Source organism: Moschus berezovskii, chromosome 2 (genome assembly GCF_049115385.1).
Source record: "Moschus berezovskii isolate FMDL1 chromosome 2, NW_MosBer_1.0, whole genome shotgun sequence".
NCBI classification, from domain to species: Eukaryota; Metazoa; Chordata; class Mammalia; order Artiodactyla; family Moschidae; genus Moschus; species Moschus berezovskii.
Window position 1 is genome coordinate 63,749,271 of NC_142461.1, and position 24,870 is coordinate 63,774,140.

Here is a 24,870-nt window from a genome sequence, read left to right on the forward strand (position 1 = left end):
GTAAGCCTTCCTCCACCCTTTTTATCATTCTTCCACATCCCATTCCCAGAGGCAGCTGCAGTTTCTAGCTTTTTAAATGGTCTTCCAGATAACCTGTGCATGTGCAGGCAGGCAGTGATGTTTTGTTATGACCACTGTTATTTATTTATTTAATTATTTTTTGTGTGTGTGTGTGCTGGGTCTTGCTGTGGTGTTCAAGCTCCTCTCTGGTTATGGCATACAAGCTTCTCTTGTTGCAGATTACAGGCTCCAGAGCTCACGGGCTCAGTAATTGTGGTGTGCAGGCTCAGTTGCTCCGTGGCACATGGGGTTTTTAGTTCCCTGACCAGGGGTTGAACCCACATCCCCTACATTGCAAGATGAATTCTTAACCATTGGACCACCAGGAAATTCCCCAGGACCACTGTTACTTTAGCATTTTCATTTCTTTAAACATTTTTAAATTGATGTATGTTGATTTATAGTGTTGTATTAGTTTCTGGTGTACAGCAGAGTGCTACCATTACCCATATATCTTCTCATACTCTTCGTTATGATTTATTACAGCATGTTGATTATAGTTCCTTGTATTCTACAGAAGGACCTTGTTGGCCGTGTATTTTATATATTGGAGAAGGAAATGGCAACCCACTCCAGTGTTCTTGCCTGGAGAATCCCAGGGACGGGGGAGCCTGGTGGACTGCCGTCTATGGGGTCACACAGAGTCGGACACGACTGAAGTGACTTAGCAGTGTATCTCTGCTAATCCCAGACTCCTAATTTACCCTTCCCCGACCCCTTTTCCCTTTTGATAAACATAAGTTTGTTTTCTGTCTCTGAGGCTATTTTGTAAATAAGTTCATTTGTATCATATTTTAGATTCCACACACAAGTGATGTCCTGATATATGTCTTTCTCTGTCAGACTTCAGTTAGTATGAAAATGTCTAGGTCCATCCATGTTGCTTCAAATGGCATTATTTGATTCTTTACTGACTGAGTAGTATTCCATGGCATCATGTACTGCATCTTCATTCATCTGTCTGTGGACATTCAGTTTGTTTCTATGCCTTGGTTATTGTGAATAGTGCTGCTGTGAACATTGGGGTGAACATATCTTTTCAAATTAGAATTTTCTCCAGGTATATGACAAGGAGTGGGATTCCTGAATCGTATGGTAACTCTAGTTTTAGTTTTTTTAAGGAAACTCCATACAGTTCTCCATAGTGACTGTACCAATTTACATTCCCACCAACAGTGTAGGAGGGTTCCCTCTTCTCCAAACCTTCTCCAGCATTTATTCTTTACAGACTTTGTTGGTTATCCTGACCAGTGTGAGGTGATACCTCATTGTAGTTTTGATTAGCATTTCTCTAACAGTTAGCAGTACTGAGCAGCTTTTCGTGTGTCTATTCGCCATTTGTATGTCTTCTTTGGAGAAATGTCTATTTAAGCCTTCTGCCTATTTTTTGTTTAGGTTGTTTGTTTTTTTGTTATTGAGTTATAAGAGCTGTTTGTATATTTTGGATATTAATCCCTTTTTGGTAATAGTATTTGCAAATTTTTCCTCTCATTCTGAGCATTGTCTTTTCATTTTGTTTATGATTTCCTTTGCTATGCAAAGACTTGTAAGTTTGATTAGATCCTATTTGTTTATTTTTGTTTCTTTTTTTTTTTTTTCTATTATTTCTTCAAGCTGTTGACTTACACTGCTTTGATATATTCTTTTCATTTTATTATTACACATAAGTAATAGCAAGAGTTAAAGTTTATTGGGTATCAAGCTCACTACTGAGTACTGTATATATAGTATCTCACTTATTCTCACAACAGTTCTGTGAGATCGAGACAGTTATTACTTCCATTTTACAGATGAGAAAAGTGAGGCTTAGGGAGATTAAATAACTTACTCAAAATCACACAGATGGTAAGTGCCAGTGTCAGGATTCAAGTCTGTCTGATTTCAGAGTCATTTTAGCCTCTATTTAGTAACTACACTTAGTACTGAATTAAATGTATTCTTCAACAGAAACTTTAAAATGTATGGCAAAGATCATCTAATCAATGGTTTTTTTGAAGACACTGCTCCACCATCTTGGGTAATTTACACTCACAAAGAATGTGATACTTGTTCTTAAAAGGCTTCTGTATGATCCATTGTTGTGGTTTTCCAGATTTTATTTAGAAGTACAATCCTCTACTAAATAAGATTTTACAATAGACAACTAAATCATAGTACTAGCATGGAAAATGCAAACACAAATGGAAAACTCAAAAAGGGTGAGTGAAAAGTGTTTAATGAAAGGACTATTCACAGATGTCTGGGTAGGATAAAAAGAATCCAGCAAAGGATGATTAAAAAACAAACAAACACAAAATTAGCCACAGTGGGGTGGCATGGCCACCCCTAGTCTTTAAGGGACAAAGGAGTGGAAAGCATGGTTACCAGAATCTGGCAAGAACTGTAGCTATAGGAAGGTACCGCCAGATAGGAGTTGTGAACTTTGACAGAGGAATGTAGCCACTGCCAAACAACAACCTAGAACAAAAGGAGTCAGGGGAATAAACACCCCTTATTCTCTCTTTTCTGCCCTCCAGTCTTCTGCTGCTCCTCCCACTGGCTGAACCCAGCTAGACGGTGAGGAAAACCAGGTGATGCAGTTCATGGCTGTCAGCTTCTTGGAGGGAAAAGCAAGATGGAGAAGGGCAGAGAATAGATTTGAACAAGCAAACAGAGACTATTCAGTATAAAACCCAATACGCAAAACTCATAAAGCAGAGCTTCTCTTGTTGAATTGGGGTGGAAGGTGGTTCAGAGCCTGCCAGCTTGCCTTTCTCTAATTTTACTCATTGTGACCACAGCAATCTCTAGGGCACATTTGTCAAACCCCAGTGCTCTGGTCTACTCCTTATGTTATATATATCTTTTTTTTTTTTTTTTTACTAAAAAAGAATTTTATTAAAAAAGCACAAATGCAAAGAAATGAACAGAGGAAAATTTATGCGTCGAACCTGGACTGGTCACTTATAATAATATACATGCTACAATTCCATTCTCTCCAATCATTCCACCTTCACCCTCTCCCACAGAGTCCCAAATATTTTTGTTTCTTTCTTGGGAGACTGACCTAAGGAAACCTTGCTATGACTTAGGTCAGAGAGTTCTGCCATGTTCTCTTCTAGAAGTTTTATGATGTCATGTCTTGTATTTAAGCGTTTAAGCCATTTTGAGTTTATTTTTTGTATGGTTTGAGCATGTGTTCTAACTTCATTGATTTGCATGCAGCTGTCCAGCTTTCCCAACAACCACTTGCTGAAAAGACTGTCTTTTCTCCATTGTGTATTACACCTCCTTTGTTGAAGGTCAGTTGACTGTAGGTGTTTTCTGGGTTTAACATATTTTTTAAAAAATTACATAAATAGTACATTTTCATTGTAGAAAAATAGAGTGTGAATGCTTTGGTGTGTTTCTTTCCATACATTTTCTGTGCATCAAGAATGTAAGTGACTACTTTTTATGTAACAAACAAACAAACAAATCATAAATGTGTAGTTTTCTAGTTTGCTTTTTTCCCCCACTGAATTGATTGTAGATATTTTTCCAGGCCAAGAAGTGTGTGTTTTCAGTGTCTTCATGGTATGCTGTTGTTTGTATGTACTGTAATGTCTTTCAGAATTTCCTTCTCTGAAAAATTTATTTTCATCAAAAAGGTTTTTTCACGAACAGCAGTAAACCACTTTGTAGATTTTAATGTACTTAACAAATTATTTCCTTAGATGAATTCTTAGCTTTGAACCTTTTGGATTAAGATGAATATTGAAAGCTTATTGATAGATGTTTCCAAATTGTCCTAGATAGTTATGAATTTTATTCTCATCAACAGTGTGTTAAAATATGTATTTGATTGCATTAAATTACATTATTAAGTGATGTTTAAAAATTATTTACTCTTTTTTTTTTTGACTGTGCTGGGTCTTCATTGCTGTGCAGACTTTTCTGTAGTTGTGGAGAGTGGGGCTACTCTCCAGGTGCAGAGAGCAGGGGATGCTCTCTAGTTGCGATGCACTGGCTTCTTGCTGTGGTGGCTTCTTTTGTTGCAGAGCATCAGCTCTCAGGGGCATGGGCTTCAGTAGTTGCAGTTCCTGGGCTCTAGAGCACAGGTGCAATAGTTGTGCTCTGGCTTAGTTGTTCTGAGGCATGTGGGATCTTCCCAGATCAGGGATTGAACCCATGTCTCCTGCACTGTCAGGCAGATTCTTTACCATTGAACCACCAGGGAAGCCCTTTAGTGATTTAAGTGTGGGACTAGAGTTAGGTTTATATTTTGTATTTTAAAGAAAACCATGTTAGTGATGAGTAGGAATAAGTCAATGTTGGAAAAATATTGAGGCACTCACAACTCAATTTGAAAAGTGAGCATCTGTATGTACAGTTCAGTACATACTAACATAGGCAAGGCACAGATCTCTTTTTGTCCTTTTCTTTTGGAAATTTTCCCTCTAAATTCAGAAAATATGAATATAAAAATGTTATTGTAGTAATAGCAGTGTTCTGTTATAGTTCATCTGAGAAATACAGCAAAATTTCCCTACCTGTTATGTGTAAGCTTAGTAAAGTACAGATTTAAAGTCTGTATGCTTGAAATCTGGTTGAATGGTTGATAGGTTGGAAGCCATATGTGAAGTTGTGTTTTCAGTGTCCTTGTCGTTGCTTAGCTGATGTTGCCAATTATTTTTCTCTGCCAGATCACTTACACTGCACTGAAAAGATATAAAGCTAACCCTAATAAGATTCAATGATTAAATAAACCTGTAAAGCCTTATTTCAATTTTTTATCTTCGGCATGCACAGAATTCCTTATCATTGAAAGCTCTGTGACTGTAGGTCTTCTCAGTTCATCAGAGTCTGTGTCTTCAGTCTGAATCTTTCTGGAGCAAGGAATAAGAAGCAAAGAAAATGATTTGGGGGTGAGAGTAATAGAACATGTGTTTTCATGGCAGTGCACCTCTAAGAGCTTTCCCTGGGGCACCCTTACGTTTGTTTCACTGTTGTAGTCTTTCTTTTTTCTTTGTCTTCTGAGGAGTCATCAGAAAAGTTGCTAATCTTCCAGGAAAGCACTGTGGTATACTGTGTTGAAATAGATTGTTCACTTGTCTTTCCCTCCCTAGTGGACCTGGAGCTCATTGAGAGCAGCATCTGGTAGATTGGCTGGCACATTAGGTGTTCAGTGAACTTCAGCCTGTCCACGTTATGTGCATTTTTTCCTTTTTTCCTCTTTTCATTTTGAAATAATTTTGTATTCACAGGAAATGTCAAAAATAGTAACAGAGTGTTTCTGTTCACCCTTCAGCTAGTTTCCCTTGGTGGTTACGAGTTACCCTTTTTCTTCTTTTTCTTTCCCACTTTTAACCATACCTTTAGCTTGCCATAGGCATCTGTGGGAAGTACTGAGCTCTCTGAGCTAAGGATTGCTGACAAGTAGGTTTACTTCTGGGAGTGCATGTGGTTCTTCCTCTTTGTTTTTTGTTTCTGGAGCCCCTGTGTAGTATGTGTCGCTGTGCCAGGACGAGCTGCTGCTCTCTGTTCAGACTATTCTGCTGTTACTTTGGGATCATTAAGTGTGGTGTATGTATGCTTCCTCTGTAGATCTTTTCCCTAAGTTATGTGTGCGTACGTGCTAAGTCACTTCAGTTGTGTCTGACTCTATGCGTCCCCATGGACTGTAGCCCGCTAATCTCCTGTTTGTGGAATTCTCCAGACAAGAATAGTGGAGTAGATTGCTGTGCCGTCCTCCAGGGGATCTTCCTGACCCAGGGATCGAACCTGCATCTCCTGAATTGTAGGTGGATTCTTTATCCACTAAGCCACATGGAAAGCCCAAGTTATGTGTACACAGGTCTAAAGTACATAGAGAGTTGTGTGTATTCTTGATGAGAAAGCAGTAGTTGTGACCTGGTGGAAATAGTCCTGAATTTGGAGTTAAAACTCAGGTTCAAATATTGATTGTTTCATACTGTGTGACCCTGGAAGTTTCCTTGCTTCTGAATCTGTAAGTAGGCACAATAGTAACAGTCTTAAAGAAGTTTTGTAGGGGAGTAAAGAAGGTAGTATTTGTATAATCACTTAGTGGATTAGAAAGTGCTATTCAAATGTGAAGTACCTGTGCTTATTTTGAATTGCTGAAATGAAACCCCAATTTTAAACTATTGCTGTGTTACTTCTCTATAGCTTGACTTCTTTATTCAGTAGCAGAAAAAAACTCCCCGTGCTTTGTATAGCCCAAGCCCTCTTAAACCTTCTGTTTTTACATTGAATAACCAGTACTTAATAGGGTTTTCTTTTTCTCCTGTGGGTGTAACCCAGCTCCCTTGGGAAATTTGGGATGACCATGTCAGCTGTCATGCTATCAAATGACGTATCAAATGCTCTCCTCTCGTCTTATTCACCTAAGCCTGGGGATTTAATGTTTCAGAACCTGTTAGGAAATCTCTTGTGTGAGTATATATGCTCTTTTCTGCTAACCTTTTTGGTATGTTTCACTCTTAGAAACCAACTCTTAATATGGTGCTTGAAACTGAGATTTCTGTCTTTAAAGAGAAGATGTCATCTATACATATATGAAGTGAAGTCACTCAGTTGTGTCTGACTCTTTCCGACCCTGTGGATTGTAGCCTACCAAGCTCCTCTGTCCATGGGATTTTCCAAACAGGGGTACTAGAGTGGGTTTCCATTTCCTTCTCCAGGGGATCTTCCCAACCCAGGGATCGAACCTAGGTCTCCCACATTGTAAGCAGATGCTTTACCATCTGAGCCACTAGGGAAGTCCACATATATATATGCACAAATATATATATGGAGTAGCTAGTCAGTATAAAAATGGGGGATAATATGAAAATTTTAAGATTTATTTTATCTATTTTTTGGCTGCACCATGCAGTGTGCAGAATCTTAGTTCCCCAACCAGGGATTGAACCCAAGCCACAGAGTTGAAAGTGCGAGTCTTAACCACTTGACCACCAGGGAATTCCCTGAAAAATTTAAGATTTAGATAACTGGCAGTTGTTTTTTTAAAGGTGGTCTAGTTCATGTAGACTCTTTTGAATCATTAAGGGACAGACACCTATACATTCAGTAAAAATGAGTACACATTGTTCTCAAGTGCATGTGAAACAGTCTCCTGGATAGATTATATGTTGTGCCATAAAACAAGATTCAGTAACTTTAAAAGGATGGATGTCATTTAAAGTATGTTCTCTGAACTACAGTGGAATGAAAGTAGGTATCACTAACAGAGGGAAATTGGGAAATTCACAAATAAGTGGAAATTAAACAGCATATTCCTAAATCACCAATGGATAAAAGAGGAAATCACAAGGAACATTAGGAATTAGTCTCAAATGACTGAGAACAGAGTACAATGTAAAATGGTAGTACTGGTTGCACAATAATGTGAAGGTACTGCTGCTGTGCTGTACACTTGAAAGTAGCTAAAATGGTAAATTTTATGTGTGGTTTACCACAATTAAAAAAACTCTGCCATAATTCCTTGTTCAGGAATGAATGTTGATTTAACACTTACTATGCTCTGTGCACAAAATTAAGCGTCATACCGTAACTTTGGGGATGCAGTGAAAGCATCCCCAAAGAAATGTATAGCTGTAAACAGCTATATTAAAAAAAGAAGAAATATCTTCAGTAAGTAATCTAAACTTCCATCTTAAGAAACTAGTAAGAGAACAAACTTATCTAAAAGCAAGCAGAGGAATAAAAAAATGAATACTAAATTAGAAATAAGTGAAATAGAGAAAAAAGCAAAATCATCAGACCAAGAATTGAAGAGATCTACAAAATTGAGAAACCTTAAGCTAGTCTGGCCAAGAGAAACAAAGACTCAAATTAGTAAAATCAGGAATGAAAGAGAGGACATCACTACCAACCTTATAGAAATAAAAAGGAATGTGAGAGAATACTAGGGACAATTACATGCCAACAAACTAGACAACACAAATAAAATGTATGCATTCCTGGATATTGACTCAAAAAAAAATCTGAATAGTCCAATAGCAATAAAGATATTTAATTAAAAATCCAGAAACATCTCACAAAGAGCTCTAGCTCAGATGACTTCATATTTGGTGATTCTGTCAAATCTACTAAATGCAAATTCTCTGCAAACTCTTTCAAAATAAAGAAGTAAATAGAATATCTCTAGTTTATCCTTTGAGGATATTATTATTCTGTTAATAAAATCATACAAAGACATGATGGGAAAAGAAAATTACAGACCAGTATCCTTTATGACTATAGATGCAAAAAAAAAAAAATTCTCAACAAAAGTCAGGCAAACTGAATCCAGCATCATATCAGAAGGATTATACACTATATGGCCAACTAGAATTTATCCCAGGAATGCAGGGTTGGTTTAACATATGGAAATCAGTGTAACGATAATAGTAAAGGACAAAAGTCACATTATCATCACAATTGTTGCTCAGTCGCTAAATTATGTCCGACTCCTTGCAACCGAGTAGACTGCAGCACACCAGGATTTCCTGTCCTTCACCATCTCTTGGAGTTTGCTCAAACTCATGTCCATTGAGTTGGTGATGCCATCCAACCCTCTCATCCTCTGTCGTCCCCTTCTCTTCCTGCCTGCAGTCTTTGCCAGAATCAAGGTCTTTTCCAGTGAGTCGGCTCTTCGCATTATGTGGCCAAAGTACTGGAGCTTGTTTCAGCATCAGTCCTTCCAGTGAATATTCAGGGTTGATTTCCTTTCGGATTGACTGGTTTATTCTCCTTTCCGTCCAAGGGACTCTCAAGAGTCTTTTCCAGCTCCAGAGTGCCAAAGCATCAATTCTTTGATGCTGGTCCAACTCTCACATCTGTATATGACTACTAGAAAAACCATAGCTTTGACGGTATGGACCTTTGTCAGCCAAGTAATGTCTCTGCTTTTTAATACACTGTCTAGTTGCTTTTTTTCCCAAGGAGCAAGTGTCAATTTCATGGCTGTAGTCACTGTCCGCAGTGATTTTGAAGCCCAAGAAAATAAAGTCTGTCACTATTTCCATTGTTTCCCCATCTATTTGCCATGAAGTGATGGAACCAGATGCCATGATCTTACTTTTTTGAATGCTGAATTTTAAGCCAGCTTTTTCACTCTCCTCTTTCACTTTCATCAAGAGGCTCTTTAGTTCCTCTTTGCTTTCTACCATTAGAGTGGTATCATCTGCATATCTGAGGCTGTTGATATTTCTCCTGGCAATCTTGATTTCAGCTTGTGATTCATCCAGCTTGGCATTTCGCATGATGTACTTTGTATATAAGTTAAATTAACAGGGTGACAATATACGGCCTTGATGTACTCGTTTCCCAATTTTGAACCAGTCCATTGTTGCATGTCTGATTCTAACTGTTGCTTCTTGACCTGTATACAGGTTTCTCAGGAGGCAGGTAAGGTGGTCTGGTATTCCTATCTCTTTAAGAATTTTCCATAGTTTGTTGTGATCCACAGTCAAAGGCTTTAGTGTAGTCAATGAAGCAGAAGTAGATGTTTTTCTGGAATTTCCTTGCTTTTTCTGTGATCCAGTGGATGTTGACATTTTGCTCTCTGTTTCCTCTGCTTTTTCTGAATCGAACTTGTGCATCTGGAAGTTCTCCAGGAACATACTGTTGAAGCCTCGCTTGAAGGATTTTGAACATCATCACAATAGGTACAGGAAAAGCATTTGACAAAATCTTACCCCTTTACTTGATAAAAACACTTAGCAAACTAGAAATAGAAGGGAGCTTCTTGGTGTGATAAAAGCCACTGATGAATACCCATGAAAACCCTCAGTTGATGCCATACTTTGTGATAAAAATTGAATTTTTTCCAAGATCAGGAACAAGAAAAGGATGTCATTTTATGCCATATCTATTCAACATTGTACGGAAGCTTCTAACTGGGGCAGTTAGACAAGGAAATAAAAGGCATCCAGGTTGCAAAAAAAGTAAAAAAATCTATTTGCAGATTACATGATCTTGTAAGGAATCCACTTATAAGGCAATTGAAACTAATAAATGAATTCAGTTAGGTTGTAGGATACAAAATCAGTATATAAAAATCAGTTGTATTTCTCTACACTTTCAATGAATAATCCAAAAATGAAACTAAGAAGACAGTTCAATTCACAAAAGCATCAAAAAGAATGAAAAAGAGTAAACTTAACAAAAAAGTATAAAACATATATTCTGAAAGAGAGAAAACATCATTGAAAGAAATTAAAGATCTAAATAAATGGAAAGACATCCTATATTCCTGGATCAAATGACCTAATATGACACCATTCCCCAAATTGACTTGACACACTCCCTATTAAAATCCCAGCTGCCTGTTTGGAGAAGTTGGCAAGCTGATCTTCCTATTCATATGGTAATACAAGGGACCCTGAATAGTCAAAACAATTTTGAAAAGGAAGAACAAAGTTGGAGGACTTAGCCTATTACAAAGCTACAGTAAGCAGACCAGTCTGCTGCTGACATAAAGGGTAGGGTTGACATACAGATCAATGGAATAGAATGTAAGTCCAGAAATAAATACTTAACATTTATAGTCAATTGATTTTCAACAGGAGTGCAAAGACAATTCAATAAAGAATAGTTTTTTCAGCAAATGGTGCTGGGACAAGTTGATATCCACATGCAGAAGAATGAATTTGGACCATTTGTTCACTCATATGTATAAATGAACTCAATCATAGATCAGAATGTAACACTTGAAACTATATATATATTAGATTAGACAGTAGGTTCTGTTTTTTTTCTTTTTATAGTAGTAGAATAGGTGATTTCTTAAGTATGACATCTAAAGCACAAACAACAAAAGAAGAAAAAAATAGGTAGATTGGACTTTACAAAAATTTAGAGCTTTGTTTCAAATGATACCATCAAGAAAGTGAAAGCACATCCCATAGAATGAGAGAAAATATTTGCAAATCATTTTTCTGATAAGCTTTTATCCTGAGTATATAAAAAATTTTTACAATCAAGAATAAAGACAACCCAGTTAAACAAGCAAAGAATTTGATTAGACAGTTCTCCAAAGAAGATGCTGAAATGTCCAGCAAGCCCTTGAAAGAAGCCCAAAATTCTTTGTTGTTAGGGAAATGCCCATCCAAACCAGACCGAGGTACCACTGCATACCCTCTAGGGTGGCTTTGATAAAAAAGATGGACAGTAAGTGTTACTAAAAACGTGGAGAAATTGGAACCCTCATATTACTGCTGTGGCAGTGTAAAATGGTGGCAGTTCTTCAAAGCTCTAAACATGGTTATCATATCCTGTAGCCTAGTTAACGCTGCTATTTGTGTATCAAAATTGGAAAGGTCCTCGTAATACTTGTTCAGGAGTGTTCATAGCATTATTCATAAATAGCCAAAAAGTAAAAGCAATCCTAATATTCATCAGCAGACAACTACATGAGCAAATTGTGGTACAGCTGCTCGACAGAATATTATTCAGCCACAAAAAGGAATGAAATATTGATGCATGCAATGAGATGGGTAAACCTGCAAGACAGTATGCTAAGTGAAAGAAGCCAGACATGGAAGACACATATTTTATGACTCTGTTTGTATGACGTGTCCAGAGTAGGCAGATCCATTCGGTCAGAAAGTGGATTTTCAGTTTTCATGGGTTTGGGAGAGCGGGTTGGAGAATGACTGCTAAAGAATGATAGAAGTTTCATTTTGGAATGATAATGTTCTAGAATTAAGTAATGGTGATGGTTGCACAACTTTGTGAATTTATTTACAACTGCTGAATTACATACACTTTAAAGGGAAGAATTTAATGATTCGTGATTTATAGTTCAAAAATCATGTAAAGGAGTCATTTTTAATAAAAGTCATTGTAAGGAGTCATTCAGGTTTAGTGATCTGTTTTTTATTGGTATAGTAAACACATGGGAAACAAAGCTGGCCAGAAGTTCTTTGAAAAATACAGTAGAAGTGAATGTTGTGGGACTTCTTGATAGTCCAGTGGTTAAGACTAAGTGCTTATAATGCATGGGGCGCAGGTTTGATCCATGGTCAGGGATCTAAGAGCCCACATGGTTGTGGACAGAAAGAAAAAGTAAATGCTGCTTGATTGAGTGGAAATGCAAATTCCCTCTCTCTGGAGGAGCCTACGTATTCGTCACTGTAATAAGGCTTGTCTTGTCTCTCTAACAAGTGGTTCTCTGCTGAGGTCTCTTGGTTTCGTGTGAGACCCTTCCTTGGGAATCTGTAATCTCTATTACTGTTCTCTCCTACCCAGGGAACCTGTCTCTATAGTGTAACAGTTTGGTATGCTGTTGCTGACATCTCTCTTGCGGGAGATGTCAGCAGTCAGTGCAGAGGTATCTTTCTCATCAGTTAATTACTCTTGGTCTCATAGTTGTGGAATGAATAATGGGGATGTTATGAAATAACTGCTTTTCTCTTTAACACTCTTAAAATGTTTGTCTTTTTCTTTATAGAAAATATGAAAAGTAGAGGAAGTAACTAAAAAGTAGGAGATAAGCTCACATAAACCTGTTAGTCAGAGGTTGCATGTTAATCTTTTATGTACTCTATTTTTTTTCCTGTAATTGTTTCACATGTGGGCTGTATCATACTGTATGTGTATAAATGTCATACTGTGCATTGTATATGCTATGTGTATAACTATATATATAATGCAGTTTCATATCCTAAACTTCTTTAGTTACTACTTTTGTGCAGGTATTTTTTTTCTACATGGACTTCAGCTTTACAATTCTTTTGAAGAAATTAAAGTATTTTGGATTTTTAAAAATTTCAGATAATTTTAAACATGTTCAAAAGTGGAGAGAAGGGTGTCACATATTCTTATGTACCTTTCAACATGCTTCAGCAATTCTCAGTGTATGTCCATCTGTTTCACCTTTGAGGAAGTTTTGAGGGGTAGACTAGAAGCAATTCTTCTCATTATCAACCAGAGGAGAAACAAAAAGTAAACCTATGTTCTCCTTCTGTAGTTCCCAGAAAAAATATTTAAACTATTTGAAAAATTTTCTTCTTAAAATACTAGTGAAGGCAGGTAGTAATCATTCTTGTGCAGTGTTTATTTTCTTCTATTTTTTAATAGCATATATACAGTAATGTGAGGAGGGCATGGCAACCCACTTCAGTACTCTTGCCTGGAGAATCCCCATGGACAGAGGAGCCTGGTGGGCTATATATAGTCTGTAGGGTTGCAAAGAGTCGGACACAGCTAAGCAACTAAGCACAGCACATATAGTAATGTGGAGCTGCTTTTTTTTTTTTTTTAATTTCTGTACTTTTTGTTTCTTCCATTATGTAGTTATTAACCACATAATTTGTGGAAGTAACTAATCCACCAGTTCCATCTTCTTGGGAATTTAAGACTTATTGTTTTATACTTCATTGGCGGTTATATATTATATTCTGTAATACTGAACTGGAGAAGGAAATGGCAACCCACTCCAGTATCCTTGCCAGGAAGATCCCATAGACAGAGGAGCCTGGCGGGCTATAGTCCATAGAGTCACAAAGAGTCAGACACAGCAATACTGAAAGGGAGATTTGCCTTCAGTATCAAATGGTAATGCCTCATTTTTGAATAATACTTCTCTCTTTGTAATTATAAAAGTAGCATATATTTTCTATATTCCTCATAGAAAAAATTTAGAAAATACAGAAAAGTACAAAGAAAAATCTCTGATCTTAGTACCAGAAATTAGCCAGCATTAATGATTTATTTCTCTTCATATCACCTTCCCTTTTAATACCATGAACTTCATTCTTTTATTCACTTTTGGGCATTTACGTCATATATTAGAGTTGTTCTTTTGTCATGGCTTCACTGTAGTTAATTATTGTTCACTCTGGGGTGAGTGAGAGAGGGAGGGAGGGAGAAGGGAGTTCAAGATTTTTTTTTTCCTCTCACAGAATATTCTTGTGATAACTTGAGTAATTCCAGATTTTAATGATCTTTCCAATAAATGTATGCCCACCCAGAGTCTCCTGATTCTGCGTTTCCAAGATGACATGTGCAGACCTCCCTGAAGGCCACAGCACTGTTGTCCTTGTCTGCTCAGCGCCAGACTTTCTGAGAATAAGAACTCTTTTCAGTGTCCAGCATTACAGGGTCTCTGTAGAAGTGGGATTTCTGGTATCTGTTAGTTGAGAAAAATCATCAGGCTCAAAGTAAGAATTTAGAAATACTTTTACGTTATCTTTGCATTTAAAGATTCATAACTGCATGTACGTAAGTTTGAAATTATGGCTAGGAATACTTAGCTTGTGGATAAGTCATGGTTTGTGTCTGGACTAAATTAAAATCTCAAGACACCTTAGGGGCAGGATCAATAGTGTTTACAGGTTGGGAACCAGTGCTTTGACCTTTCCAAATTGCTTCTTTTCCTTTGAATAGGCCACAGTCTGTCATTTTTGTGTGTGTGAGCTTTGTCTGCATATATTTACACGTTCCTTTTATTGGAAATGTCTTTTGCATTCTCCCAAGCCCCCCACCTCCCATTCCCCAAGAAGAAACTGAATTCAGTTAATGGTTGCCAATGAGTGTTTTCTTTTGATTTTCAACTCAAGCAGACTTTATTCATTCAACAACTACTTCTTAAGTGCTGTGTTTATATCAGGCATAGTTGTAGGTATTAGGTTAACAAAATAAACAAGATCCCCTCATTCATAAGGCCTGACAGTCCTGTGGGAAAATCAGCCAGCAAATAGGTAAATAGACATGTGATAAATTTCAACTTGTGAGTGCTTTGAAGGAAGAGGACAGGATGCAGTGGTAAGGGACCTCCTAGAGTGGTCTTTAAAGGGCTTACTGAAGAGGTGACATTGAAGCTGAGGTGACAGGGTAGTGTAGGACTGTGTTTCAGGCAGAAGGAACAGCTAGAGTGAGGGCCCTGGAACTTCCCTGGTGGTCCAGTGCTTCCCAATGCAGGGATACCAGGTTCGATCCCTGTTCCAGGGGAAAAGATCCCACATGCTAAGAGTTCCAGTGCTGCAACTGAGATTTGGCATGATACAAATAAAGATCCCATTCCGCATGCCGCAACCAAGACCCGGTGCAGCCACAGAAACAGAGAGTGAAGGCTCTGAAGTGGTAGAGAGTTTGGAACTGCAAAGAGGCCGGTGCCTGTGCCTGGTGTTCAGAGATATTTGACCCAGGCGTTCAAATTTGGGAGTCATCAGTTCTATAGGCTTTAAAAGTTTTTATGGAAATGGATGCACATTATTTTGGGGTGAGCCAAGTGAAAAGGGGAGAGGCTTTGGACTGAGTTACTCACCAGAGTTCTGGGAGAGGGACAAAGATGATTACAGAAACTTAAGTAGGTGTTCAGCCAGAGAAGTCACACAGCAAGGCAGTGCTCATTTGATTTCATGGAAATGGGAAATTTTTCAGAAGGAAGGAGTGGTCAGCTTTGGGATGCCTCTGAGAGATGGAATTAGTGAAGTGGAGGAAAGTATTACTGGGATCTGCCAGCAGGGCAGTCACTGGTGATCCTGATAAGGGGAAACCCGAGGAGAGGGCCAAGGGGTGAACAGGAAGTGCCTCCGTGCAGCTCGCTGGTGTAGACATCTGCTTAAAGGGGCTTCACTCTTTCTGGTGTCACTGATGGAAGGCCTGTGAGCTCAAGAGGGCCTGTTAAAGACGGGTGATTTAGAGAGAGTCTTAGCTGCTGGGAGGGAGCCGTTCGAGGAGAGCTTGCAGATGCTGGAGAGCAGGCAACTGAAAAGGTTGAAGAGGCAAAACAAGAGCGTTGTCCCGTTATCAGAGGAGATGCCGGTGGCTGTTCTGATTTGCTGGTGAAGATCTCAGTTGTCTGGTCCTGCCTACTTTACCAATGGAGCAGGAGGTGAGGCTGTCGGGAGAGAGCTGCCCAGTAGGGTAGGGTAGATGGGTGCTTGCAGAGAGAAAGGCAAACAGGCTTCCCAGAGAATGTGAGTGGGAATGTTGCTGGTGGTCAGGGCCTTGCTGAATTTTGAGATGATCAATTTAAAACCAGACTGGTTGGATATGTGTGTGTTCTCTTCCACATGGTCACCCCTGAAGGCCTGAGAAGGCAGCTGGTTTAGAGGATCGATTCACCCAAGGTTTGGGATTGCTAGGCAACTACTCCAGGGAGAGAGACAGTGGAGGGTAGTGCCATGCTATTAACGCCCACGTGGAATTTAATCCAGACTCAAAGGGGAGTGAGATTGAGAAGTTTATCTGATTAACGAGGTTGAGACAGTGCCCTTGAACAGAAGAGCTGGAGAGATGGGCAGTTGTGGTGGGGAAGGAGGATCACGTGGTGAGGGACCGAGAGACAGGAAGATGTGCTTCCATAGAGAGCAGAAAGCTGAAAGGAGGGATGTCGTCAGCCCTAGGGGAGTGCAGGCACTACAGAAATGAGAGGAGCTGAGGTAGGAGGGAGGCTGGAGGCTCCGTGTGCTCTGGGTGAGGAGCATCTGTGTGGGCCCAGGCGTGGAAGCCGGGCCCGGGGAGTGGCTGCCCATCTGCCTGGTGTGCGGGGCAGGTCCCGTCCTGAAATGCCCAGTTGGATTCCCTCAGGCAGCGTCTTCTCCTTCTCTGCCACCACAGCACCTTCTTCAAGCCTCTGGTTTAGAGCTATCCTTACCGTTCCACGATAATCTGTATTTCTGCCTTTTTGTCCTTCGAGGCAATGACCTCCTTACGGGCCTTGACTCTGTGCTTTCCTGGAGTTAGCCTAGTACATGTGTCACCTGGCAGGTCCAGGGTGAATGTCAGCTCACTGAGTGGCCTTGTGGCTGCTGGCTGGGGTGTGGATCAGCCCAGGGGGAGAGAGGCCAGCCTGGGACGTCTGTATAAGTCCTCACCATGTTGTAGTTGTAGATTGTTATAGTGCAAAAAGTTGTCTTATTGATGGAAACAACTGCTTTTGATCAGTGTGAATAAATTCTGCTCATTTCTGGCTTTTGGAGTTGGCTTGTCAGGTATGCTGTCTGCTTTCTCTGATTCTGCCAGGGAGACTTCTGATGTGTTTATTGATTCATTGGTGCTGGAAATATTACATTGTAGTTCTTGATGCTGTGATTTGGAATATTATTTTATTACAGCTTCCCGAGTGCTTTGTAATTTGATTTCTTGTTTCTTAATCCTCTACTTCTCATGCTCCATGCGCTATAACTATCTCACATTTTTATATTTTACGTTCTTAAGTACCTGTGCTGTGGACTTTCAGTGAGGCAGTACTAACTTTAGGGCCAGGCAGATCTTGGGCAAAGTTTTTTTGGGTGTATTTTTGTGGTGGTGGTTTTTGGCTGCATGCACCACGGTGGTTTACAGGACCTTAGTTCCCTGACCAGGGATTGAACTTGGGCCCTGGCAGTGAAAGCTCAGAGTCCTAGCCACTGGACCACCAGGGAATTCCCTCTAAGCTACATTTCTCTTTTCTTTTTTTTTAAAAAGTTGTTTGTTTTGGCTGCACTGGGTCTTTGTTGCAGTACATGGGCTCTAGAGAATGTAGGCTCAGTCGTTGCAGTGCTTGGGCTTAGCTGTGGCATGTGGGATCCTGTTCCCTGGCCAGGGATTGAACCCAGGCCCTCCTGCATTGGGAGTGCAGATGCTTAGCCACTGGACCACCAGTGAAGTCCCTTAAACTTCATTTCTTTGTCTTCAAAGTGGGAAGTAATGCCTGCCCATTCCTTACAGGTTTCTTGCTGTCTCTGTCACTGCACTTCTCCCCTCAGCCATTCACAGGTTCCCACCTCCCTCACTTGCTTATGTTTTTTCCCTGGTCAAGTGCCTTAACTGATGTGTGACATTCTGTCCACGTTTCAAGACAGAGCTCCAGTTGAGCCTCGTCTAAATGGTTTTGACATGGTCTTCCAGGCTTTCTTGATCTATCCCTTCCCTAAGTGATTATAGTACTTATTGCCCTTGTGTGGCAGTATGGCATTCTGTCTGTGTATCCTGTGTGTGTTGAACTCTTACACTGACAAGCTTTTTGTGAGTGTGTATATCTTGTTCTCTCCAAGTAAGTTGGAAGCATTTTCAAGTCAAGTCATAGATTATAGTTATTTCTTTTGTATCTTCTGTGGTTCAGTTTAGTTCAGTCACTCAGTCGTGTCCAACTCTTTGTGACCCCATGGACTGCAGCATGCACGGCCTCCCTGTCCATCACCAACTCCCAGAGTTTACTCAAACTCACGTCCGTTGAGTTGGTGATGCCTTCCAACCATCTCATCCTCTGTCGTCCCCTTCTCCTCCCACCTTCAATCTTTCCCAGCATCAGGATCTTTTCCAGTGAGTCAGCTCTTCGCATCAGGTGGCCAAAGTATTGGAGTTTCATCTTCAGCATCAGTCCTTCCAGTGAATATTCAGGACTGATTTCCCTTGGGATGGACTGGTTGGATCTCCTTGCAGTCCAAGGGACTCTCAAGAGTCTTCTCTAACACCACAGTTCAAAAGCATCAATTCTTAGGTGCTCAGCTTTCTTTATAGTCCAACTCTCTCATCCATACATGACTACTGGAAAAACCAAAGCTCTGACTAGGTGGACCTTTGTTGGCAAAATACTGTCTATGCTTTTTAATATGCTGTCTAGGTTGGTCATAGCTTTTCTTCCATGGAGCAAGCATCTTTTAATTTCATGGCTGCAATCACCATCTGCAGTGATTTTGGAGCCCCCCAAAATAGAATCTGTCACTGTTTCCATTGCTTCCCCATCTATTTGCCATGAAGTGATGGGACCAGATGCCATGATCGTTTTCTGAGTGTTGAGTTTTAAGCCAACTTTTTCACTCTCCTCTTTCACTTTCATCAAGAGGCTCTTTAGTTCCTCTTCACTTTCTGCCATAAGGGTGGTGTCATCTGCATGTCTGAGGTTATTGATATTTCTCCTGGCAATCTTGATTCCAGCTTGTGCTTCTTCCAGCCCAGAGTTCCTCATGATGTACTCTGCATATAAGTTAAATAAGCAGGGTGACAATATACAAACTTGACGTACTCCTTTTCCTATTTGGAACCAGTCTGTTGTTCCATGTCCAGTTCTAACTGTTGCTTCCTGACTTGCATACAGGTTTCTCAAGAGGCAGGTCAGGTGGTCTGATATTCCCATTTCTTTCAGAATTTTCCACAGTTTGTTGTGATCCACATGGTCGAAGGCTTTGACCTAGTCAGTAAAGCAGAAATAGATGTTTCTACTGTGGTAAGATGTGATGTATCATAAATTGTTGAGTAAATAAAAGTAATCAGATGATGGGTAAACAAAGAAGATAAATGTACTTACCTCACTCAAGTATTCACTGTACAAATGTCTACTGACTGTGCACATGTAAGATTGAAACACATTGCTGCACTATTTTGAGGCTCCTGTTAACTGGTAGAATCCATTTCCTCACACTTTTATTTTGGGCTGGCCTTGTGACTTGCTTTGACAGTAGACTGTGGCACAAGTGATTTGCAGGTTCTGCCTCCTGGGCCTTGTGAGGCCTGGCAGTCTTCCATTTGCCATCTTGGAATGCTCCAACCATATGTACTGAACTACAGACTATATTACTGGGTTGTTAGAGATCACGTGTGGCAAGAGGTCCAGCCACACATCATTGCTTTAGACATGTGGGTGATGCCACTGTAGACTCTTCAACCTCAGTCAGGCTGGCAGACAGCAGCAGCTACCTGAGTGATCCCAGGTAAGATTAGCAGAAGAACTTATAAGAAATGTTAACTTGTTACTGTTCTAAGTCACTAGTGAAAATGGCCCTACCTTTTTAACTTCTCTTATGGAGAAGCCTGTAGTAGACTTGTAAGTTCAGAGCTCACAGCTGATTTTTGTTTTCTGCCCCACCCTCCATTGTCTTCACTTTATGGTGGTGACCTAAGTGCCACAGAGTAGTAGCTATAAGAAAGAGGATCAAGAGAGAGCTATATATATATTTTTAAAATATGGGCTGTGCAAGCTCTTCTGATCCTGAATCTTATTTAATGAATGTGCAGCCACTAATCTCCCCATTGCCACCCTGGAAGTGCAGAATCAAGGCTGGAGGCTGTCTAACATGTGTCCCTTACATCAGGCTGTCCTGTTGTGTGTTTCATTCTTGTTGAAGCTGGTATTTTTTAAGTTCTTCCTGTTGGCCTGTAGCAGAATTGCGCTGCTTCTTATGATGTAACTGTAAATACTTAGGAAACTCTTCCTGGGGGTGCAGAGGGAGAATACATGTATTTATTTGTTGGGTAGCTAAAAATACCTGTGAAGGAAGGCATGGGAAGTTAGCAACACCTTTTGCTTTTAGGTAGGGAAATGTGGCTGGGGGACAGGAGTACGGGAGAGGTCTTGCACTTTCGTGCAAGAGAGGATCACCCATTACTTTTTTTTTTTAATTAAAGAAAAAGAACAAAGAGGACCCAGTTTGCTTAATGTTTTGGGGCTTCCAGTATCATTCTGTGGATTTCATGCACAGGATTTTGTGAGCTGCTTCTGAGTGTGCTAAACCTTTACTGCATAATTAGTCAAGAAGCATATACTTACTTGTTAGAAATCATATGGAATTCCTGCTGAAGGGGAAGTTTTTATATAATATATATTTTAAAAAATAAAGGGAAAGAGCCTTAAATGCATGGGTTCCTTCCTCTCCTGGGACTGGAGACTTTGCTGTCTGGTCTGTTGCTTCCCAGCTCACTATGAAGTCTGACCTTCTTTCCCTGAGTTGGGACAGAACTAGGCCAGACTTGGTAATAACATGGATTTGAAGGTGGGAAAGGGAAACTTACGGCCATGCAACCTTGGAAAATCACTTACCTTTGCCTCAGTTTCCCCACCTGTAAAATAGGAATGTGTTAATGCCTACTTTATAGAAGTGGTTGGAGAATCAGAGGTAAACTGTATAAATCATCTTGGCATAGAGCCTGACCCCTCATGTTGATGCTCAAAACTGATATCGTCACCGTCATTACTGGTGAGTGTTTGTTGATTTTGGTCCCTTTGAAGGAGTAAGGGATATGAAATTCTTTTCACTGAGAGTGAGAGATGTTTAGAGGAAGAAGGAGTGATCAGTTATCTGCTGGTGTGTAGCAGAGCGCCAGAATTGGATGGCTTAAAGTATGAGTGGACAGTTTCTCATCATTTCTGTGGTTTGACCAGGTGGTTTTTGTCTCCTCAGATGTATTTGTGTATCTGCAGTCAGATGGTGACTGGTAAGGCTGAGTGGTCCCCCATGGACTCACTGCCGTGTCTGGTGGTTGCTGCTGGCTGCTGTTTGGAGCGAGTTGGTTCTCCTCTAATGGCTTCTCATGTTCAGGAGGCTAGACCCAACTTCCTTACAGCATGGCAGTCACGCACGCTCCACGGTCAAATCTGAGCTCATTTCTGCCATCTCTGATATCCCACTGACCAGAGCAAGTCTCAGGACTCATCCCAGAGTCTCTGGGGAGGATGAGATTCCATCTCGGTGGAGGAGGAGCAGCAAAGCCTCTGCAACCATTTTTAATCTATCGCACACTTGACCTTAACTAGCTTCTTGGCGAATATTGGGCCCAGAAAGAAAGGGTCCTGTTGGTTTCTCCAGTTTTCATGTATTGCTGAAACCTTCGTTAGTCTGACAGGGGAGCTGATTAAGGAAGTGGGGATATTTTGTTTGGACTGAAAATTGGAGTGAAGGGTAATGGCTGCTTTGCTGTATCTGAAGACCTTTCCTGTGAGGGAAGGACAAGTTCCACAGCATGGACATGACTGGAAAAGGATATCTCCTCCACGTAAGGAAGGACTGCCACGTGAGACATTAAGGCTTCTTAATTGGAAGGAAAGCAGAAGATGGGTAATCGGGGGCTAGGGACTTTGCAGGAGTGTTTTCCTCATTGGATGACTTGACTCGTCTCTCATTCTAGGACTTAGAAAGAGCACTGTGCTTTTTTGCTGAGAGCAGGGATGGCGTGGAGGTGGGGTGGGTGACAGGAAGGGAGAGAAACCCTGTGCTCAGACTGGAAGAGTTACCCTGCCCTGAATTTAAATCTTACTTGATTTATAAGGTCAGATTTACCTGCTGAACCCCTGAGAGTTCACATTGACTGTTGGCGTGAAGAACATTTCTATTTAGTACAGTGTCAGGGTTGCTGCATCTTGAAGATAGGTTTTCTGTGCATTTTCTTGGTTAGGAACTGAGAAAAGACGTTGAAAAAATAAACATGTACAATTCTTCCAGGAGCTGTAGATTAAATAGTCGGCCCATTCCGTTTGTCTAGTAAAAATGATTTTGGTACCTCCTCACATCACGTGTTTTGTGCTATGCCAAGAGTGGTTTTGAGGTCTCCTGATTCTGTAGCAAAACACCAGGCCCAGTTGGTGCTTCTGCCCGTGGAGAACACTGTGTCAACAGAATGTGGTCAGAATGTGAGCCTCTCCCCTTCTCCCTGTTGGTCACTTCTCTGGAGGAGGAGTCAGGGACCACTACCTGCTCGCCCTTTGTAAAGCTGCTGAGCAGGTGTAGGTGTTGCCTTTGACTTTGATTGTTGTTACTGGGCCAGCCAGTTTGGTCAATGGTGTTTCTATGGAGCCTGCCTCATTTCCAGCACTTGGATCGTAGGAAACTGAGAGACAGGCTATAGTACATACAGGGACTCAGACAGAGTGGTGATTGGTTTTTGGTGGGGAGCAGAATTTAAGCTACACATAAATCATCCAGCTGAAGCAAAAGCTTGCTCTCCTGACTGGTGTATTTACAGGCTGGAAAATTGTGGAAAACCTCAACCCACCAACTGTGAAGCTCATTGGTTCTTTGCTTTGGGCTTCGACGTTCTTCCTGATAAAAATAATAATTATGTTATTCTGACATGGTTGCCAAGTGTTCATGCTTCTCGCTCCACTTGTGCTTATAAACGATGCTGTAGCGCGAATGCTTTGTCTTTGATTAAATGTTTCCCAACATCTGAGCGTTTTGTTATCTGTGCTGATGTGTCCTTCTCTTCTCTTGCTTTTCAGAATGGACTGCTGAATTATGAAGTATTTCAGACCCAGGAGGAGAGCGTCACTCTGCCACTCACTCCTTTCTCCTCTACTAGTTATTTAAATTGGACTTTTAATATCCTCCCAGCTGCTCTTCAGCCACACATGGTGCATTGCTGCCATTCCCCGGATTGCATCTTTGACACACAGGCTCTTAGTAACCTTCAGCAAACAAAGAGGCCGCCTCCGGGGGCTGCTCACGGGGAGGGCGTCACCCCCACCGCCCTCTAGCTTCGGTGGCTCTGGATTGGAATTCCGTCATGGAGCCTCGCATGGAGGCCTGCCTGGCACAGGTGCTGCAGAAGGATGTGGGGAAACGACTGCAGGTTGGCCAAGAACTGATAGACTATTTCTCAGACAAACAGAAGTCTGCTGACCTTGAGCATGACCAGACCATGTTAGACAAACTTGTGGATGGACTCGCTACCTCTTGGGTGAACTCTAGCAATTATAAGGTAAGCTGTGTGCAAGAGGATGCTCTTTTAGGTGGCTGGGCTATCTCGGGGGATCAAAATGGGTCCTTTGAAGAGTCCTTTGAGAGCCATCAACATGATTGATCCCTTGGTTTCCAGTAAGACACTCAGTCACGTCGTGGCTTTTGGACATTTCATTGTAGAGCAAGTAGTTTTCTTTGATTTTTGTTGGAGATCAAAACACCCTTATTCTTCAGTGCACTGAGAGAAGGCTGTGTGACCAGATAAAGAGAGGCTTTTATGTGGAAAAGGTGCAAGTATTTGCAGCCTTGAAGTTAAAGTCACTATCATGTCTTGCAGTGAGTGGCTCTTTGTGAATAACAAGTGGCCTAATTGATTTTCTTGGGGTTGGGGGTGGGGATTGGCAGTAGGATGAGGGCTTCTTACCTTCAGCTTCCTATTTTGAAGTTGGCCCAGGTACCTGGCCAGCAGTAGTATGGTTTTCCAAGGACTCTCCTGAGACCTTTTTGTAACGGCCTGGAGGTATCCTTCAGGTTCCAAAGGTAAGGGCTCCTCAGGTGCCCTTGTTGGGTGGGAAGGGGGCAGGCGGGGTCCTGTGACGCAAATTAGTTGTGAAGGTGGATCTTGTTGCCATTCAAAGACTGAGTTTTCGTGAAGGAAAACTGGACTGGACTTGAAGTGCTAAAGAGGTGTCATTTCTCCTCCTCGTCCCCCTCCCCAGCCTTTAGTGTGTTAAGAAACTGGCCCCTTTGGATCTAGGTTGAGATGGAAGACAGAGCGGGCTGTTTGCATGATTGCTAATAGGTGCTATAGACCTTACAGACAAAGGGGCTTCCAGACACAGGACCTTTTGTGATTTTTTTTTTTCATTGTACCAGTCTTCTGACACATATGGACTCATAATGGGTGCTTACAGGATTTCTTTGTTTGCTCTAATACAGACTTTGTTTTCCAATTACATTGAATCTTGATCTTATCTAAGAGTCAGCAGACTTTAGATTTATTAAGGGTGTTTACCTCGGTCCCTAATATTTCACTTAGAACTGGACGTAAAGTTTACCTTCCTTGTCTTTGAAAGTTGAGCTTAAATTTTGTCTGTTTCATTCATCTGTTTATTCATTTAGCTGAACTTCTGCTCTGTGTTGGTGCTGGGTGGTGGGAGTGTTGCAGAGGGGAAGGGTGAGGTAGACTAGTGACATCTTTGAGGTCTGTGAAGTCAGCCTTTCTGTGTGCAAATTAGGATGCTTCCGCCTGAGAGTAACTGAATGCTTACTTAGTTGCCTTAAAGTTTGCATGAGGAGCTTGAGTAATTGCCTTTAAAAACTTAAGAAGTCCATATAGTTAAAGCAGTGGCTAGGGAAGAAGAGTGACTGCTTATGTCTTTAACTTGGGAGGAAACCATCTCTGAAGCGCCCCAGCAGACTTTTTTACATTACATTGCAGCATAACTGGGAATGGACAGGC

The 24,870-nt window shown here is 40.8% G+C and overlaps 1 protein-coding gene across 5 annotated transcripts in view; it reads left to right on the plus strand.

Moving 5' to 3' along the window:
• The window catches only part of CLASP1 (cytoplasmic linker associated protein 1), a 279,111-nt gene that overhangs the window by 13,638 nt on the left and 240,603 nt on the right, over positions 1 to 24,870 (plus strand). For all 5 annotated transcript variants that reach the window (XM_088828824.1, XM_055398059.2, XM_055398061.2 and 2 more), the window contains exon 2: positions 22,949 to 23,427. In XM_088828824.1, the coding sequence (XP_088684950.1) occupies positions 23,233 to 23,427 (195 nt within the window). In that variant the 5' untranslated portion in view covers positions 22,949 to 23,232. The remainder of the gene's footprint in view (positions 1 to 22,948; positions 23,428 to 24,870) is intronic.